General features: G+C 40.2%; 1 protein-coding gene across 5 annotated transcripts in view; it reads right to left on the bottom strand.

The window, feature by feature from the left end:
* Window positions 1-688: 688 nt before the first annotated feature.
* ALS2 (alsin Rho guanine nucleotide exchange factor ALS2) overlaps window positions 689-24,369 on the bottom strand; it is an 80,296-nt gene continuing 56,615 nt past the window's right edge. For 4 of the 5 annotated variants that reach the window (XM_064719124.1, XM_064719123.1, XM_064719122.1 and 1 more), the window contains 26 exons: window positions 23,945-24,121; window positions 22,200-22,371; window positions 21,632-21,812; window positions 19,846-19,911; window positions 17,231-17,393; window positions 16,295-16,426; window positions 15,932-16,060; window positions 15,553-15,623; window positions 15,133-15,199; window positions 14,641-14,843; window positions 14,435-14,500; window positions 12,984-13,082; window positions 12,310-12,474; window positions 10,065-10,176; window positions 9,691-9,768; window positions 9,447-9,580; window positions 7,375-7,563; window positions 6,995-7,112; window positions 6,306-6,463; window positions 5,481-5,603; window positions 4,847-5,023; window positions 4,423-4,468; window positions 3,852-3,913; window positions 3,089-3,238; window positions 2,736-2,832; window positions 689-1,421 (listed from right to left, as the gene is read on the bottom strand). In XM_064719124.1, the coding sequence (XP_064575194.1) occupies window positions 1,383-1,421; window positions 2,736-2,832; window positions 3,089-3,238; window positions 3,852-3,913; window positions 4,423-4,468; window positions 4,847-5,023; window positions 5,481-5,603; window positions 6,306-6,463; window positions 6,995-7,112; window positions 7,375-7,563; window positions 9,447-9,580; window positions 9,691-9,768; window positions 10,065-10,176; window positions 12,310-12,474; window positions 12,984-13,082; window positions 14,435-14,500; window positions 14,641-14,843; window positions 15,133-15,199; window positions 15,553-15,623; window positions 15,932-16,060; window positions 16,295-16,426; window positions 17,231-17,393; window positions 19,846-19,911; window positions 21,632-21,812; window positions 22,200-22,371; window positions 23,945-24,121 (3,174 nt within the window). In that variant the 3' untranslated portion in view covers window positions 689-1,382. The remainder of the gene's footprint in view (window positions 1,422-2,735; window positions 2,833-3,088; window positions 3,239-3,851; window positions 3,914-4,422; window positions 4,469-4,846; window positions 5,024-5,480; window positions 5,604-6,305; window positions 6,464-6,994; window positions 7,113-7,374; window positions 7,564-9,446; window positions 9,581-9,690; window positions 9,769-10,064; window positions 10,177-12,309; window positions 12,475-12,983; window positions 13,083-14,434; window positions 14,501-14,640; window positions 14,844-15,132; window positions 15,200-15,552; window positions 15,624-15,931; window positions 16,061-16,294; window positions 16,427-17,230; window positions 17,394-19,845; window positions 19,912-21,631; window positions 21,813-22,199; window positions 22,372-23,944; window positions 24,122-24,369) is intronic. The other variant, XM_064719126.1, reaches the window with a different exon arrangement.

The following is a 24,369-nucleotide window of genomic DNA, read 5'->3' on the forward strand; positions in this document are numbered from 1 at the left end:
ATTTGCCCTCCATTTTGGCTTTTTTTGAGTCAGTCCTGGCACCTACAGTACTTCAGTTACCCACCAGTGTTATTGGTATAAATGAAGTTAGCCATAAACCACAGAACACACACACACACACACACACTCACAGATTCCCTTCCCCAGGGAAATGACTTCTCTGCAGCCTCCGAGGTGAAGTGCTCCAGCAGGTGTGATCAGGATCTTGCTAAGGGACTGCAGGGAACACCTTGTAATTAGTGCCAGGAGAGACAGCCCAGTGTTCCTGCTCCGAGTGGGAAGCATGGAAGCGCCGAAGCTCTGCCTCAGAGGCAGCTCTGGCTCGGCACAGGCAGCACCAGGAGCCACAGCAGAGTTCCAGACCCTCTGGAGCAGCCACCCCAAGGCAGCCTGTGGGGTGAACTTCCCAGGAGCTTCCCTGCAGTGGGAAGAGCTTGGCATTGGTGCCAGGAGTTCGCTTCTGAGGCAACAGCTCTGCATGCTAAGCCCTCCTTCCCAGGAAGGGACTGGACATCACCTGCTGCTGAGGAGGGGAGTGAGAGAGGCACCTGGTGTTAGCCAAGGCCAACCCAGCACATCTGTGTAAGAGCACCTTTCTTCATCGGCCCACAAGGGCTGACAGAGACAGTGTCTGTCCTCAGGGTAAGCAAACTGAACACTGCACAGCATTTCATTCAGTGCCAAAATCTGAAGTGGTCAGTGCCTTTTATTTATTTCATAAACAGAAAGAATGGTAAATGCCTGTATATTTACAATTCTAGTAAATAGAGAAGTCCATAACAGTGTGATTATTTCACAACAGCACATGAATACTGCATTCAGCAATGCTGTTCAACACAGATACCTCAAAACCGTTATCACCAAACACACTATAGGTACCCATTATAAATACTAACATATTTCTATTTTCTTAAATAAACAAACATACAGCTTAATTCAGGAAGACCAAATGGTTCTGTGGTGCAATTCATTCCCTTTAAACATTTCTGCTGACAAACCAGGAATAATAAAAACAAACCCACTGCTTTGGAAGCCATGCGGTCCAGACTCTCACATGTGTTCTATGTAGATGCCATGCCTTTGTGCAGCACGGGTAATTTAAAAGGAGTAAATTATCTTTCTGTTAGAACAGGAAAGTATTTCTTCTTGGTAGGTACTTGACAAACCAAGTCTTTAACTTCACCACTTCACAGAAAGCTGGCTGCAGTCTTGATTCAGTTGAATCTTAGAACTGAGAGTTCAGAAGAAATAACTGAATATTTTCATTTGTAGCAGCAAAACCATAACCAAGTAATTTCTAAGGGCCATTTCAGGAAAGAAGTGGTTATTAGTGAAGTTCCACTGAGCAAATTATCCCACAGAGGCAGGTTGTAAATGATGGTCTAGGTCAGTTTTTCGTGTTGAATCTGGTAGTAACATGCCTGAATGAAAACAAAGCTCAGATTAGCACAATTGCCAGTTCACAGCAAAGCATCACACACAAAAAGGTTGATTTTTTTCCCTATGCAAGAAAACGGAGGACAAGGCTGTCTACAAGCAGTGATGCTACGGTGGCACTCAACACATGAGAACCTTCTGATACATGAGCTAGCAAAATGAGCAACAGGAGACTAAGTTACTAATTATATCCAACACCTAATCAAGCAAGATAGCATGATTTAGGACTCCATACTTTCACAGCCTGTCTTTGACAGAAGGACTCAAAAATAGAAAATATTTTTTACAGGACAAGGATGCAGGGATGAAACAATTCAAAAGCACTCAGAGTGAAAAGCAAAGGGTTTCATCACCCTGACTGCCTGTTGAGAGTTATTCACTTCTTAATGATGGCTCAAATATGCACTGGGTCAGGTCAGCCAGGATCAGAAACTTTATATAATGTCTCAGACAACATTTGCACTCATGGCAAATTAGATTCTACTTTGGCTTCCACCATGTAGGTTCCTTAGTAAATATGAACCAATGCAAACCTTCCTTTTTTGCAACATTATGAAACTAATAGGTCTTTTAAAAAATCCTCTGGAACTCAACTTTTTTGAGTTTGCACAGACAGAAAATGATAACCTAACACTTCAGTTTAAGATTTTTCCTTAAACTTGAGATTAACAGCCTCCCTCCAAAACAACACCACTAAAAGGCTCCACACTGCTGACTTGTCCCAAGATCCACGTGATAAACCGTTTTGAGGTACCAAAACAATGTATTTCTATTATGAATGTCTGAGTGTACAAGAGGATATTCTTCCAAACACATACTCTTCCTTTTCCCATACTTAAAAAGATAAGAATACTTAATAAAATGTGGAGAGTGACAGTGTGGGGTTTTTTCCCCCTAAAACTGCGTTCTTGGAAAGTCTTGATGTAATGTTAGTCTTAAACTTTAATGGAATGGCTAATCTCCAAAGAAGCACTTCATTTCAGTTTTTATAGGGAGAGTAAGGCTTGTTAAGTTGCAGGGGAATGACAAGTGAGCATTTAGAACACTCCAACAGTAACCAATATTACCTTTGAGCAATCCACATTTGCACATTACACCATTTTTCTTAGAGGTACCTGCAATTAGGAGGTTAGCCAAAACTTTACATTAAATTTCCTTGCCTATCCTAGTAAAAAATTTCAATTAAAGTCAAAGAAGTTATAGCCTAATGTTCATATAATTGTCCTAAGCTGATCTTCATTGCTAAAAGCTGATTATTTCCAAAGAAAGCCTTTAATAACTCCGAATAATTTTCATACCTTCAAGGTAGTGAACATGATGCCTTGCTCCCCATGCTGGAGATAGGGATCCATCAGGTCCTCAATTAAGTGCACCTCAGACCCCAGATTCCTTATCCTGCCACATGTGAGAGTGGGAAAGTGAACATGGGAACACAAGTTGCCAGTATAATGTTTCTGAATTCTGAATTCAGGGCTTTTTCACAATAAAGACTGTTCAAGACTTTTTCAGACCAAAGCAAACAGTCAAATTGGAGAATTTATAGTTACAAAAAGCCAGTAAGTAATCCTATAACAAGCAGCAGGAGTGTTTAACACAGAAGTCCTTGTCCTGCCTATGCTCACTTAAGACTGATGCCACCCTTGGTGCCTACCTGGCTCGTAGCACCACATAGAGAAAAACAGGAAATAAGTCATCCATGGACCACAGAAAATCTTCCTGAAGGGTCTCAAGTACACTCTGGGAGATCTCTTCAAAAGTCTGTTGGATCACCTTCAGCTTGTCAGCTGGGGTAAATGTGGTACTGTTTGGAGAGCAAAAGCAAACCAGGATAACAGTAAGCAGTGAGAGATCTGCAGCTAAATTAGGAAGGGTTTGCTGGCCACCATGGCCCTCCCCGTGCCCATGGAGGTCAGTCAGACATTGACACTGCAGCAGCCAGGGCTGCCAAGGCTGCACAGAACCCAGGTTACAAGCACCACAGCAAGGCACACTGCTGCAAGGGAGACTCTCTTCACACTTTTATGGTGTTTTAATATAGTAGTAAAAGGGGAAAAATTCCTTTCTAAAATATTCCTAATTTCTTAAATTCTTGCGCAGCAGACACAGAAAAGCCTCCCATGCTCAGGTGACTTGACCACAGCTGTTTGGAAATGCACATGTGTATTTGATAGATATCCTTATGCCCTTGATTCTAAATGGTGCCCCACAGACACCTTTCAGTCGTGTTCATGAAGCAACACTTCATTCCCCAGCAGGAGAATTTGCATCTTTACTCAGAACTGGAAAATGTCTTAGTGACTTCTCTTACAAAGGTGAACAAAAAAGAGTGACATGTAAAGGATCCCAGTCAAGTAAACCAGATACTACTGTAGCAGGGACAGTGAAACACTGAAAGACAAATTACAAAGAATTACCTGATTTGCTGTAAACATTCAACAGCAGAGGCAAAGCAGGCATCTTTTGTGTTTGATGATACCTGTGTAATTATGGTAAGATTTATCAGGCAGGTTCAGCACCCCCACTGTTCAGTGTTGAGGCTCTTTCAACAAGATAATGATTAAGAATGTAAACTATACATGTTTTCTAAGCAGAAAGTATATAATGATATAACTCTCTTAATTAAGCAGCTTGAAAATCTCTATGCTAGACATTCATTCTCACACTTTCATAACTGGAGACCAAGCAAAGGTCTCTTGATTTCATTGCCAAGTCTGTCAGTGAGTGACAAAGCTGGCCTGATGGCCACTGTAAGAAATCACAGAATGGCTGGAGCTGGAAGGGACCTCTGGAGATCAAGTCCAGTGTCCCTGCTAAGTCATTACTATAGTATTTAAATAATAGGGAAACTTAAGGGAAATATAATAACATGGCATATCTTAAGCAAAGAGCTTGGCCAAAAATTCTTTGATCACTTTGATGATTTCAGTTTCAGATTTCAGAAAGAACCACTGGGCAAAACATGTAAACAAGGCCCAATGAACATACCTTTCTGCTCTCTCCAAGGATGGAAACAGTTCCTGGCCAAAACTTCCTGCAAGAAACATAGTCCACTGAGAAAACATAATCTTGATGTATTGTTTGCATTACAGGAATGAAGTCATTGTGTTCTGAGACACAACAGCCCTTCCTCCAGGATCAGCTACACCTCACACAGGTACCCAGGAAACTGTAATTTGAAATGTCTCTGATTTTGGAGCAACATCAATGTTTACCTCGTTCCCATCCCTTCCACTTCCCTGTTTTGGAAGAGGGAAGGTCTGATTCACTCTCAACCCTTCTAATTAGCTTGAAGACATGTCTAGATGCATTTAAATCAGAGAAAATACTTTAGAAAGCTGGGACTTTGTTTTAGTTGCTTTACTTAATGCCATGCCATAACCTGTGGCAGTTTCTGTTTTGCTGTACTCACGCTTGCACTCCCAGGAAGCTGAGAAGAGCCAGGTCAGTCTGTTTGTTTAGGCGCAAGACGCATTCCCAGTAAATGTCCTCCTCACGCTCGTTGTCCAGGGCATAGAGCATAAACAGAGGGGGATAGAGGCGTGGCAGTAACACAGGGAGCAGCAAGCCAAAACTGGTTACCACGTAGCTGCAACAAAAAACCAGAAGGGGTGGTTTGCAAAGGAAGACATAAAAAACCTAGTTATCTATAAAAATTGAATGAAAATCATTGGAACAAATCTTTCATGTATCATGAGCCTATTCTATGAGGGATAAGAGTAAAGAAATAAGTACAAATCCACCAAATAGCAACTCTGATAAGATTATAAATTACCTCCAGTGCTCTTATTCAAAACGCTTTTCTGAAGCCCAGGCTCAAACCTTAACTTGCTTACCCATAACAGACAAAAGCAAAGAACCACTGCACGGACAAGCACGAAGCGCTTATTACAACCATAACATGGAAGTTTGCTTATCAGAATGTCATCACAACCCAAGGGGAAGAAAAACCACTGCTTAGATCCATCAATTGAATACTGTTTATCTTTCTTCCCCCAAAGAAGAAAAAAAAAATGCAACAAATGCTTTGTTTTTCCTTTATGTACCCTGGCTCAGGAGATTCCGATCTGGAATCAGATTTCCCACTGCAAAACGATCGCCTTCCTTTTGGCTCCGTTGTCAGAAATGGAATTGTGCTGCCCTCTTCCGGGAGATCAGGAAACAAGAACCTAAAAGGCAAAACACGTAAACGCATTTGAGGTCACATCAACACGTTTCCACAGATCTCAGCACTAAGGCAAGACGGGAGAAAAAAAAGACAGCAAAAATAATATATGGTGGGCTAAGACAGCACAGGTAACACACATAGAGTACCAGCTCCCTGGAGGAAAACTTAGCCAACCCCTCCCTTACAAGGACACCTTTCCTACATTAACATCACTTCCCTCCAGACGAGGCTTCTAACTGTTAGTAATTTGGAGTATTTCTGCTTTCAGATTGGCAGGACACATTCTCAAGAAGCTAAGCCAGTTCTTCATAGGAAGATTGTTCATCCATTGGTAAGAACTTTAATGCTACATTTGTAAGAACTTTATGGAATACACTGGGATCCCTATCCTCACTAGTGTTCTATACCCTTTGAACACTGTCTTTGCACAGCACTGATATCCACAGACACTAAACTGTAAATCCATATTCCAGGTGAGCTGCTTACAGCCACATTTTGAAATACAATGTAGGATGTAACACACTAGTTTAGTTTTTCCATTTTTGACAAAATATTCAAGACTCCTTAAAAAGATAGGAAAATACAAACAACCCCTAAAATTAAGTTACAACGCCAGCACCTTTAAACTGTACAACACTAGACGGCTTCAGTACATGGGGCAGCTTTCATGAATTCAGCAGCAGTTTGAAATGAGTCTCATTACCTGACCAGCTGGAAGATGCGTTTGAGGTAGGACTTGATCTCCCTTACAGCCTCCTGCAGCAGTCGTCGATTGGCTCCCACACCAACATAGGTCATTCTGTAGACAGCTACCAGCGTTTCCACCAGCTTGCCCAAGGGGTGCAGAGGAGTATCACAAGCCTGAGACAATGTATATTAAATGGCCAGTCAGATAGGTCAATGGCAAACAAGTTTAAAAAAATGGAATCCAAGACAGATGGGTGAAAGATTCAACAACAGGCTTTCAAGAAAATATTACAAGTATCTAAAAAATGAGCTATATTTAACAAATTGCCATTTGAATTATAAAATTTCTGTGTCAGCTAAACACAATTTATAGGAGTCAAGACAGTACAAGAACTTGTGCTACTACTTGGACTAGTCATCTGCTCAGTACTCTTAAAATCAACATGCAAAAATTAGCAAGTATTTCAAGATGCTTTGCTGGGATCCAACATTAAAGAATGAAAACAGTAACTGAACAGAAAGTGACTTTAAGAGATCATTCATTAGGTATTCAATTATTTTAGTCTTAGTTGTGTACTTCAATATATTAAGTGATGAGCAAACATGAACTATGGATTACAAGAGTGCAAATATGGAAGTAATTAGAAAAGGTATTACAAAGTGAGCTTGTCATGCCTTATTATGTGAGCGTTTCAGTCACAATACCTTTATCAAATATTTTTTTATATTTTCATATTTTTCCAGGGTGAAGGCACCAATGTGTTGTGGAATGAACTCCAAACTTTCCAGTGTCTGAGTATGTGAGCGGCTCAGTAATTCCGGGCTGCAGTTTAAAAAGACAGACATTGTACAGGCTGAGACACACAATGGGGAAAAACCCCTGACATGAACAACTCAACTAGTAATAAACACCAGCATGTCCCTGAAAGGGTTTGTAGTGCAGAGCAGTAAGGTTATGATTTCACTTGGGATTTGCTGCTGCTTTAACTAAAACTTGACAGCCAGTTTCAAGTTTAGAGCTGAGTGCAATTGCAGTTTCCCTCTCCATCCTCCCTTGCTTGGTGACACATTCTCTAGGAGCCCACCTGTCTTTGTGCTGCCGTCGGTTGGTGGTCAGAGCCACCGCAATGTTGTCCCAAGCCTTCCATCTGTCCCCCTGGCCAGGGCTCTCACAGCCAAGCTGGTTCCAGCATTCTTCAAATACTGCCTTCCATTTCTCATCAGGGGACACTGCCAGGATCCCAAGTTTCCGCCTAATAAAATGACCAGTGGGTCTGTTAAAATCAAATAGCAATGAAACAACACATTCAGCTTGAAAACCACCCATGGCTAATGTCAATCTCATCTCTCACAGTTTTACCAAAAGCTGAGAAACTTAACAGACTCTACTGTGAGCCAAGTTTTATCACTAAGAATAAAGTTAGAACCTACTACTAATACCTACATTAGAGGTCAGCTATGAACCTTAGTTTTACTCTTTCTTGCATCCTTCCAGGAAATGGTACAACAAAGGGCTGGTGCTTATCTTTATCACTGGTATCCATTCAGAAGCCTCAGGACACATTTGTATAGCAAGCACACAGCATAAGTAAGTCCCAAGTATCTCTCTGTCCTGGAGTGTCCAAGTAGCACAGCCACATAGATACCAAGGATGGCTACACAGCTTCTGACCCTAAAGTAGCAGCTACAGATAATGCTGCAGGGCATGTTAGGGATGTGCTGATAGAGAGCAAAACCAGCTCAGGCATCCTTTCACTGCCAGACAATGCTCAGGGATCATCTGTAGCCAGAAGAAAACCAAGAGCTCTTTGCATGTATATAGATAAAGATATTTCAGACATATAATGAATTTGCGGCTTTGAAAAGCTTTCTCAAAACAAGCAAGTGCTGTCAGGGTTAACAGGTCTATCTTGAACTAAATCAAGTGTCAGAAATTGTCAAACCTCTCATTAATGTTTCTTCCAGCATATTTGAGATGAGAACTAGCAACACAGGTAATTTCCCCATGCTGCCAGTTTCACAAAGCAGAAAAAGTAGGCTCTAAACCTTTTCAGAAATTATACCAGAAGATTTTCAACTTGAAGACAGTCAGAAGAGGATAGATGAAACCCTTATTTCACAAGCAATCCTCAAAAATATGTATATACATTTATTCATAGACTCCCTACTGGGGTAAAAAGCAGACAGCTGCAAAGGCTGCAAGTGTTCAGTTCAGCAGGGAGGCTCTGCTTAACTTGCATGCTGTTGTAGGTGTCAGCACTGTCAAAAGAAATTACCAGTGAAAGCTTCAGGAAGCCAACTGACAAGTAATCTATGTAAAAATATTAGAGCTGTGTTTCCCATTTTAATCTGAAATTTCAGAGCACGTTTCCAAGACACTGAATCCCACACAGCAATTGCTAAACCATTACATGGTGCTACCACATACCAACATCTCACCATCAACTCTTTACTTTGCTTTCTTTTACTCAAAGATACATCAATTAGAACTTGAACATGTTCTGGTTTTTTCCCCCAGAAATAATTAAGCAAATTGCCCTAAGGCATCTGCTATACAGAGGGGTTTACAGATACTTTTCAAAGTGATCTTTGCCATAGTATTAAAATGTTTTTCTGCAAATCAGCAACCTTCTATTTTCTTACACACTGTTTGGAAGAGGTGGAGGATCTAGTCAATTCTGTCCAAATATATCCCCACTGGCATTATTAAATGATAAAATTCATTAATTTGCTAACAAAGTAATTGGCAGAAGGCAGAGGTCTGTTATCAACTTAACCATTCTAATGGAACTTAAGTCTTTCTCAGGAGCTCAGAAGTCAGCAGCAGCCATGAAGTCAGGTTCTATCAGTCAGTTCCAACATAAACAAAAAAAAAAATTTAGACTGCTACATCACAGTAGCAGCACATCAGCTGTCCTGTAATTTCATGCCATTATTTGCATATTCAAGTAGTAATTAAAGCAAGAATAACTGTAACAGTATGTTTATCTTATTTTCTTAGCAGCAAGAAAGAGGAAAAATGTTTTCAAAACCTCACTGTTTCTTTGGAAGAAGTATTTTTGACCGGTCTTTGAGAAAAGACAATCTTTCTGTTCCTAAGTAATACTGAACTACATTTATTATTTAAAATACTAATTATTTATTATTCAACACTCACAGTGCTTTAGGCTTGTCCTTCTCATTCTCATACAGACTAGGTTTGAAGTAGGTTCCTGTGATTTTTATTCCAGATCCCCACTCTCCACTGAAGAGACCTTCAATATAATCTCCATTTGGCAAGGTCAGTGTTCCCTTGAGAAAAGATAATAAAACATTTAACTAAAATCCATTGGGAATCAAATGACAACCTTTTTATTTTCTTAGATGGTTAACAGTTTACAAGTGACAACTGCAATACTGACCTTTCCACTCAGAGTCCAGTTATCTGAAAATTCCCCCTCATAGACTGTATCATCCTCAGAAAGCAGAATTCCAGTCCCCTACAAAAAGAATCATAAAGAACACAAAGCAGCAATTATAACAGAAGGGCAGACCAAAGATGTAAAGATACACTTTAGAAAACCTGTTTTTAATTCTTAGCAAATAGTAAATTCTAAGCTCTTTCTGAAGTAGTCCTAGGTTAGAGCAGGGACAATAAAGGCAATTCTAAAAGCATGGCCAATAGAAGATTAGAAGAACAGAAAGTTTCCACAGCCTAACACACACTCATCTGCCTCAGAAAGCTGCCACACTTAGAGGAGAAGTCCCTAAGCCCAGGGTCTGGTGTCCAACTCACCATCATTTTGTTGCTGCTGAAGGCTCCTTCGTAGTACAGTCCAAACTGAGTAACCACAACACCATTGCCTTGGCAAACATCATCTTGCCACATTCCCATATACTTTTCTCCTCTGAAGAAAAATGAAGTGGGGAAAACAGAGCCTAAATAGTACATCTCTACTCTTTCTTTGGCTTTACAGCCACAATGACCATTACAGAAATCATCAGAAGAGAGTCACAGAGCGCTTGCTTTGGGTCTGTCAGCTGAGGTTCACCAGACTCTTTTTGATACAAATAAATTAGAGTGAACTTTCTTTTCCAATTCACATTTCAAACTGGCCATATCCAAGCAAGCTGATGAGCTGAAACAGTGCTGCAGCCCTGCCAAGCCCACTGCACGCCCCAAGGAACTTGTGCAGCTTGTTTTGCCAAAGATTTTATTTCTTTTACCTAAAGTCTGATGGCTCAAACTGAAGAGAATAAAAAAATCAAAAGAAACCAAGCTATTCTTCTTGGGGAATAGGAAGGAGACTAGAAAGTCATACATGATGTTTTTGAAATGTTAAGAGTACAAATATTGTGAAGAAACATATCATATTTTACCAAGTTTCTATATAACAGCCTAAAAAAGGTCACAACATAAAAAAAAATATTATACAATTAAAGATTGCTTACAAATAAACATCAGCCTCTTTCAGATATTTAAAATACTTTTGTTTCTTTATATAAGTGCATAGCTGTCAGGCTAGAGTTGTTTGAAACTTAGTGCAAGTCTCAAATATTTCCAAACAACCTATTTTTCCAGTTGTTCTGAAAGAGAATGTGACATTTTCCCCATGCAATTAATAAAAAATTAACTTCTCAAGGCCTTTTTTTCTGCTTTTAGAGGAAAACTAGTCATTGATTTGATACAATTCTGCTTGTTACCAAGCATTTTCCTTGAAATGTACCCAGGAAAAACTATATTTATAGTAAAGAGAGTAAGTCCAAGCATTAAACTAAGCCCAGGGGTGTTTCCCAGCTGACTGGCCCCATGGGGTGGCAGGAAGCTGCTCTGATGATTCATCCTGCCAGCTACAGAGGCCTCTGCTGGGTGAAGGGCCCTTGGAGAGAGATTGTGCATGCCCAGTTACTGGGATGGAAACTCAAAGTCCCACTTGTTCAAATAACTGTTTTGCAAAAATGACAGTAGGCAATAGTGTCTGCAGCTATTCCTTTTTAGTCTGGGCTGCAGAATAAGTGCAGAAAACAAATCCTGAGGACACAAAGATACACAGATTACCTCCCCAAGACCAGAAGCAAAACTGCATCAGGGCAGCTCACTCATGTTTGAGTACTGCTGGAGTGAAAAGCAAATGCCACACTCCTCCTTCACCTTGAATTAACATTGCATTTACAAATTCTGGAGGTGAGAGGATTTGCAAGAAAAGCTGGTATCTATTTGTCCCAGGGAGATAAATGACTAAAGAAAGTATGCAGACACGTCTTGGCACTACAGAGTAAGAACAACCACCAGCCCTGAGCAAGACTAAGTGCAAAACCAACACGAGGAAATACCTAGAGATGTTACAACAGCTCTGTTTCAGAAAAACATCTCCCCTTTACACTCCAGACTTTTGCCTGCTTGGCTTTTCAAGTGGGCTTTCAGTTAACCAGCAACAGTTCCTTGGGCATTCACCAAAAGCTCTTTCCAGAAAAACAACCATTAAATTGGTGACAGAAAGACAGATTATATTGATGTGTGCTCAGGGTTCATTTACTGCACATATTTAGTGCAAGTCTGTCTCTGAGACCATCATTTCAGTAATCTGCCCTGAGAGGAAGCATCTTCCCTCCACTGCACTGGGAGAATAAGCCAATGGAAAACCTGAGCATGAGTTGAAATTCATGAGCACCATTATCTGCCACTGAACAACCCAGTCTCATAGGCCTGAGATGAAAGAATACTCCTCACATGAATTCTTAACACTTTCAGCACATGCACAACACAACGCCTCAATAAGACACCATACTCAGAGCTAGTTTTCAGGCAGGAGTATGACAGAAAACAAGACAAAAAACCAGCGCAATCCCTCCACCACTCACTCCAGAAGCAGCACCAAAAAGCAGTTCCTAGACTCATTTCTTTATACCATCAACCCAGAAAGCCCAGCAATTAAGAAGAAAGAAAAAGACATGCAGTATTCCTGGTACTCACAAATCAAATCCTTTCCTACTCTTTTTGCAATTGCATACTCAAGTTTTAAGGATTGTGGAAGCATTACCTTGTGATATCATCAAAAACTCCATAACCACTCTTCTTGTCCATTATCCACTGTCCAATGAACATACTGGGAGAAGAGGAGGTCAGCTTCCCACTGCGCAGCAGCCCGTGCCCGTGCCGCATGTTATCCTGGAAGCACCCTTCATACACCTCACCCGTGGCATAGCTGCAACAGCAACACAGCAACAGCTCAGAGCCCTTCATCTGCTGCTCTGCTGGGGGGCTGCTTTGGGAGCTTCTCATTGATTTGTTTTGCTGAGTGCTTCCCCAAACAGATAAACCCTCTCTTTTTCCTTCTAGGAACTGCATTACAACCACATCAAACAGCAACTACAGTTAAAGTATGTTTGGGATAAAAGTGATCCTTTAATACAAGTCTTTGGATGTTTTATTGTTTTAAAGCCACTCTCTGCCCAACAAGCAAGGCCATTGGAGGTGATACTTATGTCTCAGAGTAAAGAATCCTCTCTTATTGCCAGGTAGCAGCAACATTAGAGCAGACATTAACAACTGACCACTGTACAAGTTGCATTGTGAGCAAAGCCGAAAATAAGCTACACTAACTACAACCACAAGTCTGCAACGTAGGAAAGCTACACACAGAGCCTTGGTCAGAGCATCAGCCCTGCTCTCCTGCAGCCATGCAGTGCAAGCAACACAAGTGCCACAAGTTACCTGTACACTCCATGCCCACACATTTTGCCTTCCTTCCAGTATCCCACGTAATGGTCCTCTTTATTCAGTGCTTTGTTAGGCACTCTGTATTCCCCATACCTGCCAGGGCAGAGATGGAACACAAGCAGCTGTAACACCAGCACATTTCATTAATAGAGCAATTCTAAAATCAGAATGCTCTCTCTCATTTTTGTGCATCTTTAAATACAGCAGTCACAGATGACAGTTTTTATAAGAGAAAGTAAGAATTCAGCATCACTAGATGGTCAATTTAGTCCATACTGCTCTCCTGTTTGATTGCGACGTTATAAATACTGCTCTCACAGCCACAATGCAGTGTTTTTCTCAGGCCATGAGTCTTTTCAAATCATAAGACTGCTTCTACCTTTATTATTTTCTTCAGCTCTTGATAATTCAAGTACACTCTATTCCAGGGAAAGATAAGGGCATGTATTGCTATAGAAAAATTTTTTCAAAAGATGCTAGCTTCCAATAATGCTCAGTGACAAGGAATTATTCAGAGTTTCAGTATGCCTGAAAAGAATGAGATACACAACTGTATTTATTGATTTTCATCTCTTGAGGAGATCAAAATCCAGTTCTGAAGGTTCTCCTCAGAACATGTCCTCCCAACATGACACTGCTTTAACTGCTGGGACAATAACATGCATGCTGAAATACAAGTATACACATTTGATAATTTCAGCAATTACAGCTAAATACTAATCCATTTCTTTCTGGCTGGGACTTGTTTGCAGTATTACCATCTCCAACAACCCTAAAATCTCCAGGAGTTAGTTACTTAGTTACAAATGACCAAAGCTCTAATCTTGTTTTATAGTTTGACATTACACCAATAGCCAAGAGGAATTTTAAAAAGCTGTCTGTGGTCAGACCCCATTTCAATTCCCCTCCAACCCAGTATTTTGAAAATATATCTCAAAGTCATTAAGACTTCTCACATATTTTTATCCTGCCCAATACAAGCATGTCTGCTCACAAGATGCAGATAAAAATGCCTTTGGAAATAAATTAATAACTCAGCCTCAACGGTGTTCCAAGCAGATTCTTGGCAATGCAGTCCACAGATTAATTCAAAGCTGTGTAATATATTGAGTTATTTTCAAGTGGTTTTATTTGTTTCAGACCTTCCATTCAGCCTACTTTCTGTCTCCTCTGTACTAGTATCTTCATCATCAAGATCACATACTCTCATTAGTTTTCACCCAAACCCTGAAGTCTCAGTTCAAGATTTTGTCTCTTTGCTAAATTACTAAACCTTTGCTCTACCAGAAATATAGCAAAGAAAACACTAGAGAAGATGCATCACTATGTTGTAAGACAGGCCAGTAAGATTCACTGCAAAATCTTTAATTAAAAAGGTTTTGTTGTTTGCTCCTACAACAAAAAGTATTTCTTGCCTGGCTCCACAAGTGGTTAGGATATCTTACCCATCCTCCAGCCCAGTCCGGAAAGTCCCAGAGTACATTCGTCCATCTGCCCATTTTAGGATCCCTCTGGAAAACACAAACCCATGCAAATATGTAAGATAATCAGTTCATTTTGCACTTTAAAAATACCTTCTGTGAGTGAGCCTACTTATTGCTACAGCAACCACTTCATTTTGGTTTCAACAGCTGCATTCCAGTGCTTTTACCTTCCATGGGGTTTTCCTGAAAGCCACCTCCCATCATAAACAGCATCCTTGAATCGAGGGTCCTTGTAGAAGGTGTATTTGGCACTGCGAGAAATAGGAGGTTCCTGTCTTGGCACATTCCCACCAGCTCCATACAGGACCATGTCAGAAGTCCCTCTAAGGGCCTGATCCACTGCTTGGCTTATTGCCCTCAGCCACTTGGTCTGAAACAGAAAGTGGTTCATGACAGAATTTAGCCAGCAGCTGTCTTTGCACTGGCTCTCACCTTTACAGCAAGCACAATCGTGCCACTGGCACTGCTCAGCACAGTGCTGTGCACTGCAACACTGCTACACTCAGGCACCGGACACAGCCAGCCTGCACACTCAGCTGCAGAAAGACTTCAGTACTGGGGAATACTCAGGAAAATCCTTCTCCAAGTTTGATTTCACAACGGGGGAAAAAGCCTCATCTGTATCACTAAAGCTGTTTTAAATTTATAGAAATGCCCACCTTTTCCTGTGGTGTTGAAGAAACAAGAACAAATTGCTCTTCAGGTGTTGTAATCTTCAACCCATTCCTACACAGGGAAAAAGTATTTTAATCTGTGAAATTCCATCCTGAAACCCCACGATTTCTTAGAGCACTGATATTGTGCCTTCTCTTCCCTACCCCAGCTAGCATTCCCTTAAAGTTAGCAATAAAAAGAAGCAGCAGAAAGAAGACTTGCTTTCCTCTCGACCACCTTAATCTTTCTGATGTTTACACAACTGTTTTTAAGACACAGAAATACATTTTCTGAAACAAGAAAAAAGGGTAGATATGGCTGCAATCACTGCATTCCACTCCAAGTTCACAGTAATTGGTTACAAAATGCTCATCTTTTCTCCCAAAAGATCAGCATGTTTCAGCACCACAAGCAAGAATACTCACACATTACCAGTCTCTTCCGAAAGAGCTTCTACCCACAGTGTGGACAAGGGGAAGATATGGTGTGTTGAGAACTGTAGGAAAGGAGAAGGGAAACATCACCAGTTACTGATCCATTAACCCAGCCCCACTTTTTTCCAAATGGTTTATTTTTCCCCCTTTGTTTGAGAACTAGGAAAAACTGAGCATTAGGGACTCTTTCCACCAACTTTGCTTCAAGCAACAGCCAACAGAAAACATTGGCCAGCCACAGGCCAATGCAATCAAATGTTAAAAAGACACATAATGTCAGATTTATTTTTACACTGGAAAAACTTCACTACATGCAAAATATGTGGTGTCTGAAGCAGAGAAAAGGTTTTCTGGCTGCAAGCTGGCTCACCTGCGCATGTACCAGAGCATCATTGAAGAGGATGAACCAGTTCACAGAGAACCTTCCCGCGTGCTGCAGGGACAGGGCCCGGTTGCTGCTCTCGCAGATCAAACGCCGCTCCGGCTTCCGCAAGGAGTCCTGCAGGAGGGCAGCACAAAATGACACAGTCCCACTCCTCACTGACTGTGACTGAAGGTCAGTGCTTTAGTCTTTCACAGGAAAGCTTTCCAAACCTTTCCAAAGTAAAGAGCACTACAGCAACACCAGCTGGAAAACACAGCAAGTGCAACTGGGACAGCAGCATCAGTAACAGACACAGGCACTAAGAGCAAGAGATTCAAGCTGCAGATGGACTGGAAATCATCACCATACCGTCATTTTCCCAGGAAAGGTCTTCCAGAAGCCAAGGGTGTATTCTGCTTCTTTCATTTTTCTGCTAAGATGGACAGCAAGGTTCTCATAACATGAACTAGAATCCTGCAGCTTCTGGTATTCTGGAGATGCCTGTAGGGCACAAGGTAAGGCAGAGCTGAGGGTGCTGCTGATCCCCTGTACCAACACCACCAACCAAGCTGCAACACAACTGCTCATTTTATTAAATCTGCACTAAGGGCATGACAGTTGGTCTGGGTAATAAGCAGAGCAGACAGTTATTTTTTTGGTCACATGTTCTGTTAGTGTCCTGATAGTTTTTAAAAATCACAAGAAGGTCCCTGAATGATACAAGGAGAATGATTAATACACAATTACATGATCTACTTTCTTGCACCTCAACAAGCTGTCCCAGAAGTAGTACTCATAATTGCAGGAACAATACTCTAAATTACTAAATTACTAATTACAATATTGGGCTAAATGTACAAGTAGTTACTGTGCCTGTTCAGTCATCTTTTATTTCAAAACAAAGTAATTATACACATCTAAATGGGCGGTAAAAGTCTAATATATATGTATATATATGTAGTGTTTTTTGTAGAGTATTACAGCCAAGGGTAGCTGCAATGATGCCAGATGAAACTGAAAAGCAACAGGCAAACACCAAAACAATGTATTTGCAATTAAGCACTCAGGCACACAAACAAGTTCTGGCAGAATAACAAGTTTCTACCTGTCATGTGATTTGTGCAAGTGGTGTAAGATTATGCAAATAAATCTACAAGATCTTCCCTGCAGCAAATACAAGTTTGAAGTAGCTCCTCTGAGGAATAAAATGGTTTTAATTACCTGGCATTTGCTTCACACAGTTACTTCCAAGCTATAAGTTTCATGTGTTTATTTATTGCACTATAGATAGAAAAACCATCCTACCACTTCAAAACACGTGGCAAGCTTTAGCAAAGTTCTGGCATAATTATGAAGTCGTCCAAATGGCATGAAAAACAGAGCATTCAAAACTTCTACTAGCTGGAGGTTTTCCTCATTCTTCTCAGACAGTTTCTGTAACAGCTCCTGGTTTTTACTCAAGAAGTCCCTAAATGATGGGACCATTGGGAAACAGAGGGATGAGAGAAGAAAAAAGACATTAAGACATCAGTGATGTGTTATGTAAATGAGCCCAGATTGCCCCTTTTTGAATTATCATAAACCAATAAAAATTGTAAGGGCAAGTGCATGCACGCTGCTTATTCATCTATTTACAATTTAGTTTCAGGAAGTACAGCAGTAAAGATATGTAGCTAAAACTGCAACACAAGACTTGCTTTTTACTTCTAATTTCATATGCTCAGTCATCAAACTGGCTGAAGGAGGTTGACTATGTTGCTCACTTGGAGTGTAACCAATTGCCTTTTTCCTCTTTACCACTTGATGAGTACAGAACAAACAGGTGGGAAAGACATCCCCATTGCTTTTAGAGTAGCAAGTTTCTAACACTCTTGATTCATGCAAGAAGGCCTGAAAGAATCCTAACTTTGCTCTAGTGCACTTCCCTAAATATACTGAAATAATTTCTTCTCCCTCTGTTGTTCAAGGCAACTGAGCAGTTCTTCCCCTAACTACAGAAATTACATCCTTCCTCAGAGAAAGGCAGGAAATCTGTTCAATCCTCAGTCTGATTTCCAAGAGGGAGAACTAATCTAGTTCAGAGAAGAAGAGGGAAATGATTCTGAAGACAATAGATTAGCAGATAAACCCAGAATTTCCTCATTAAAAGGAAAGAACATCTATTTTTCCCTCTCCTTTGCTGTAGGTGTGTGCTCACCAGTGCTGGCACACAGGACAGGTGCACTGAAACACATCCAGCTGGGAAACAGTTAAACCACAAGTTGCAAGAATCAGGTGAGGCTGAGAAAGCAGGCCCCAGGGACAGCAAAACAGATCAGAGTTCACAGCAGGCTCCCTAAGAATGCTACACGATTAGTGAGATGCCATCTCACACAAACTACTGTGCCTTGTCCAGGTCTGCTAGTGGTACTTAAGAACTGTTACTGAACAAGCCTTAGGAATAAAGTCTTCCTTTGAGAGAAGACTGTTTTTCCTAATTTTAAATTTATGCCTCTGGACAGCTTGCTATTTTTAATTTTGAGATACTCACATGGAGGTTTCTCTGTTGAAAAGCATCAAATAATAATAGACACTCATTACAGCTTGTCTACTGTTTTAGAGGACATCTCAAAAACCTGCCAACTATGGAGACTTCCATTGAAGCTGGCACCTTTTTTAAAGTCAGGACTACATCTAATGCATTCATGCTGCAGAACATCCATAAAAATGGGCTGACACCATTAACCATTTACTTAAGACAGTATCCCTCAGGGAAGGAGTGGGGGGGAAATTCATCATTAGCATCAAAGATATTCTTAACTTTCCTTTGCAAGAAGCAGGACAAAACTTGCACACATCTCTTCTCTGAAGTGTTATTTACCTAATGAGACCCTGGTTGCAGGAGGAGAAGCTGTGACACCCAGCAGTGACAACTGAGGTGATGAATTCAGCACTGGGTTATTTCAGTATGAATTATAAACAAGCTTATACTTGAACTAAGATTTCCTCTAAGTCACCCTAAAAATCCTGACCAATGAAAAAAGATTCTCAGTATCTCTCAGCAGGGTGATGCTGTATTTAGACTTTGGCACTGATCCTCAGAGGGCAGAATATTCTTCGTCCTAGGTACCAGCATTTCCAAGAACTTCCAGTACCGTAATTTACACTGCATTCAAAGCGCTCCATAAACATTAACTGAATTAGTCCCAGTTACAGAATTTGTGAAGGAAAGGCAGCAATTCCACAGACAAATTAAAAATTACCCTCAGTACAACTTCTTCAGAGCACTAGGGTGAGAGAACCAGCATGACTACTTTATTTCCTAGGCAAAAACTCTACAGAAATAAGAGAAAAGCTTCAGGATCTGGAAACCTCAACTGTACTGTCTCAGTCCTTCAAATACAATTCCTTCCTCACATTTACAGCATGAAATAGGGCAAAGAAACCTTGAGAGGCAGAGAAGATGCACAGGCAGAAATATTTTTGCATCATTTTAAAGCACTTCCATAAACTTAAAGAATTCAAATGAAATTAATTCATCTAATCTACTAGAGCTAATTTTCTTTGGTATTTTCTTGACAGCAATGTCTGAAAGAATAAACACTAACACTGAATAATGATGAACATTTAACTTCATTTATCTAAAGTTTTAAAAAATCATGACCTGAACTCTGTTTCTTTGAAGGAAATCCCAATAACAAGCTTTTTTTTCCTCCTTTCTCCACCTTCAAGATGAACTAAATGAACTCAGCAGCATTTTAACCTAAATTCTTTATCACAGTTAAGAGGAGGTAACTTTCTCTTTATTTGAAGGAAAAGGAATTAGTGTACTCAAGTATGCTGAGAGCAAGTCTCTGCATGGTCATTACTACACACATGCCCTCTCAATTCTTTACAGTTAATTGATAAAAATGTTCAAAAAATGGTAAAGGTTTGCTTACATCGCTGGCTTTGCAAGGAGCATAAATCCTCCCATTACGAGGAAGTTTGTTACTGAAGTACAATACCTGATATAGGGAAGAAAAAGATCTTCAATTAGAAGGTGAAAACATCCCAGAAAGCAGCAACTGTTGAAATGTCCAAGAGTTTATGATGACCTCTGTAATAGCTTTTACTACACAAGTTATAGAGTACTTGAGCAATACTCTGTTACTGAACACTTGGCATTCACCTTCCACATGGAGCACTGAACATGCACTGCTACACATTTCTGCTGCCATTAGCACAATGCAAAGGGCTTACTTGACTTTTATTTTTGTTTCTCTCAGATTTGGGTGTGTACAGGATAAACTACCTGTTTGAACCATTTACTACTACTAGCTTCTAATTACAGTCAGGATGGAAATTTCAAGAGAGGAATTTTCTCTTTTCCTGCTATTCAACATTCTATGACTTCTCTCCACCACCATTAGAAAAACAAAACAAAACCACCTTTTTCAAGGGAAGAGGTCTCTGCTTAGCACATTTAACAGATGATACTTGTGTTGCCTGACTGATCCTTGAAAGATACTCATGGTGTAACACCAAGGCTCTGATGCCATACACATAAAAACATGTAAGCAATAGGGAGCAAAGGGGGAGAGCAGAAGACAAGCAGTAGTGAGAACAGAGGTTAGGTACTTCAGTCTTTGAGGAAGAAAAAATTAAAACCTTCTATTCATGGTAATGAGAACCAATTTTGAAAATCTAGGTTACAAGAAAAATTCAAGTTGAAGACTAAGTAAGAAAATGAGAAAACACATATTTAGATTTATGAACAATCTATATGATAAACAAAGATGGAAGCTTCTTTTAGGGTGATACAGCATAAGTTTGTCACTGACCTAGCAAAAATGTTCTTGGCTGTGTCTGTGTTCAAAAAAAGTGCAACTAGTTGTCCATCAAACTGCTACTGCATAACAAAGTTGACAACAACTGCATAACAACAAGTAGATAATCTCAAAATTTTGTTTCCTTAGATATTTTTAGATATCTGGTAACGAAGGCTACATTCAGATACAACACTTTTAAACTTTCTGTTAAACATTATTTTTCACCAAAACCTGTAATTATTAAGTATGATGAGACTTCTGTCACATTTAAATAAAATCGTCCAGAAACTAGAAGTTACTGTCAGGAAAGCCAGAGAACAGGCTGAGTACATAGATCGTCTCTCCCAAATGCATTAAGCCAATAAAAACAATAACTAGGAAAATCCAGACTTAATTCTCAGTACTAAAGCAGCTCCAGCTTTTGGGGGACAGGTGTAATGCCAGCTGTTTAGCAGGCATGAGGACAAAAGAATTTTTGTCTGGAAGACAATCTTTAGTTAATGGCTACTGGAAAAGCATTTTGTAACCTCAACAAACCCCCAAAGGCAGCTCTAATTAGCAGCAGTATAACGTGACAAGACTTAACTAGCAATGGTAAATCTTGTCACATTATACTACACAAGATCCTTAATAAGTGGTGAATATTTAGGTTTATAGGCAGCAACCAAAGAAGAATCTGTACCCAGAGTTTTACACAAAGGAAGGTGATGCTGTTCATGCGCTCCACTGGTGAAGACTTGGAAATACATCTCACTAAAAATGAATCCATTTGTGTAAAACTCCACACATTTCTAAATCACAACAATGCAACAGTCACATAGCTTCCTTATGACCTACTTTCCCTTAACTCAGGGCCTGTTGCAGTCAGTAGGTTAAGCCTGCAGAGACTCAAGATGAGAGGGAATTGGATACTTGCTCAGTGTAACTATCCAAAAAGAGACTGGAATGCTTCAGGATGGCCAAGCTCCTGGCTTCTTTTACTCCATGAAGAAAGCTACTTAAAGAAGCTCCATGTTGACCAATGAGATAGCACAGCTTGCTGAACCTGCTTGCCATTTCCTGCAACAACTGGATTGCATTTGCACTGCCCAAATTATCTGTAACAGACCAGAAAGCAATTTAGCTTACCTTATGAAAGAGCAGCACCCAGTAACAGAGAAAATCTCGACATGGTGCTGTTTAGATGTTTTATCAGTATTTTCACCTCACGAATACATTATCCAGGATCAGAAATTCAACAGTTTTAGACTAGATACAGCTCAAATAATGAAGGTATTTCAGGTGAAACCATCAGGAAAGTGCAAATATTAACAGAATGAACACTGTCAAAATGCAACTGTCTTTCACCTTTTCATCCAAACAGGGAAGAAAGCAAGAGCTTAGTTTTATCTTGAAAATATCAATATCTTATTAGGTTTAAATTTTGCATAACAGAAACTGTAGGGGGAATGATATCAAGGAAAAACATTAAAAGAAGGTCTTACCTAAACCTAAAAGAGGTCTAAGAACCTGAGATTTGATCTCACTCAGTCTGAAATAAAACCTTCTCTCGGTAGCAGCCAACTCATGCAAACTGGCAATATATCCCATTACGTTTTTGTCAACTAAGGCCAGACAGTTGTCACCACCAGCTATCACATTGCTTATGTACCCTATCTGAAAGATGAAAAAGAGAAAAGAAAAAAACAGCAGCTTTAATGCTTTTCTTTTTACACTCCAATTTTAAAATAGAGTAATGCAAATAAAGCATATTTTGAAGAGCTAAGTGGTAGTAATTGATGGTAAGCATTAATTACCTTCAGTGACAAACAAACCATTCAATACTGTCTTAATACAGGAATGACAAAAGTTGAAGATACATTTATAGCCACTGCTGTTCATTTTCCTGACTCTAACAAAACCAAAAGACAATAAATACATAAATCATCTTTTAAGGTGGCTCATACTACCAATCCATGTTTAAGAGACAGTGACCTTCAATTCAGTACATCATACATTTCTCCCATTAAATATGAAGAATATAATTTATTAGAGCTATGACTATGCTCTAGACAGGTCCTTTCTGGACCCAGAATATGTCAATTCATTGATAAGAGTCCAGTTTATTGATACTGCAATATTCCTAACAGTAGTACTTTCTTTCCACAGTAGTTCAAAGCAGAATTCTTATCTAAGGTCAGCACAAGTGCCACTGATGCATTGTGGTTCCTCATGAATTTTGGCTCACAGGCAAAAGTGAGTAATTCAGAGTTTGAGCTCTACTTTTATTTCCTTGAATGCTAAATAGAGGATTCCTTTGAAACACTGAGCCAAAGTTGTTCAACAGACAACCAATTCTTATATGCAAGAGCCTACCAGTCACCCTTGAAGAGAAGGGAATGGCTAGCAGCAGTCTTACAGAGGGCATACAGGTGTGTGTGTCTGCATGCACAGACACATAGTATCTCTGTCCCTCCTCAAAACACTTCCCAAACAGCTTTTCTGCTCAATTTAGGGAAATAGCAGTCATACTACCCAGAGGAGCTAAGGCAGAGACACTCCCTACCCTCACAATTCCCTTTTTGTTACCTTAAACTCATGTTGGTCTGAAACCACACACAAACTGGAAGAGGACATGTAATCACAGTTCACACTGCTACCTCACGCCAACCCCAAGGCACATGTAAGATTCAGCTTCATGAAAAAAGCTGTGAGAGGCACCTCCTGTCTCCCATTGACATCAAATGTACATTTTTGCTCAGATCTCCCTTTGCACTCATGTGAAAGGGAAGGGTAGGGAAGGAGAAGGTGCAGAACTCACGGGGACCTTCTGCCCAGTCACTAACAGGAGGCAGAATGGAGCAAGAGAACAGAGCAGCCTGTGGCCTCAGCCTGTTGAGAGACAAGCAAGTGAAGAGCAGTAGCACTGAAGCCTGGACACAAAGACTGGTGAAGCAGAGCACAATAAAAGTGTACATTTCTGCAGCACACACAGATGTAAGGTAATGGATTAACACACTAGAAACACCTCCTTGTCCCTCAAACAGAAGGGAAGGCCCAGAAGCAGGCAGGGGAGAGAACAATACTAACTTGACCTCCTCTCTGCCCCCCATCCAATGTGCTCCTCGTTTGACTACCAGGAACCAACCCTGTGGCTTGGCACCCTTACAGTTCATCCAGCCACCAGCACCACGCTGTTTCCTAAGAGCACCAGTATGATCTGTACTGACTTAAAGGAAATAACACTCACCTTACTACAAGCTACCAACAAAGATGGACTCTTAGAACAGCTATTTTCATTCAAATTATTTTCTGTTGATGTCTCCTGGCCACAGTAATATAATCCAGGCTGGAAGTCTTTCTCATCTGCTAAGAAGAGAGAATAATCTAGTCCTGCTGCTGTAGTCCAAATACCATCACCGCACACCTAAAAGTCAGGAGGAAGGAAGACATTAAAAATCATCATCCAAAGCTGGAAGGAGAGAAAAGTATATAACTCTTCTAGCCACACATGTACATAATTCACCTGCCAAGAACAAACTACTGCAATAACCAGTCAATTTTTCAGCTTCAGTGTCTCATAACATATAAACTCCTTGCACATGTACTGAAGACTCTTTCCAGTTTTCTTTCTAATGGCTGATTTTTTTTGCCTTTCAGTTACAAATCAGTTTT

Source organism: Zonotrichia leucophrys, chromosome 7 (genome assembly GCF_028769735.1).
Source record: "Zonotrichia leucophrys gambelii isolate GWCS_2022_RI chromosome 7, RI_Zleu_2.0, whole genome shotgun sequence".
In the NCBI taxonomy this organism is placed as follows: domain Eukaryota; kingdom Metazoa; phylum Chordata; class Aves; order Passeriformes; family Passerellidae; genus Zonotrichia; species Zonotrichia leucophrys.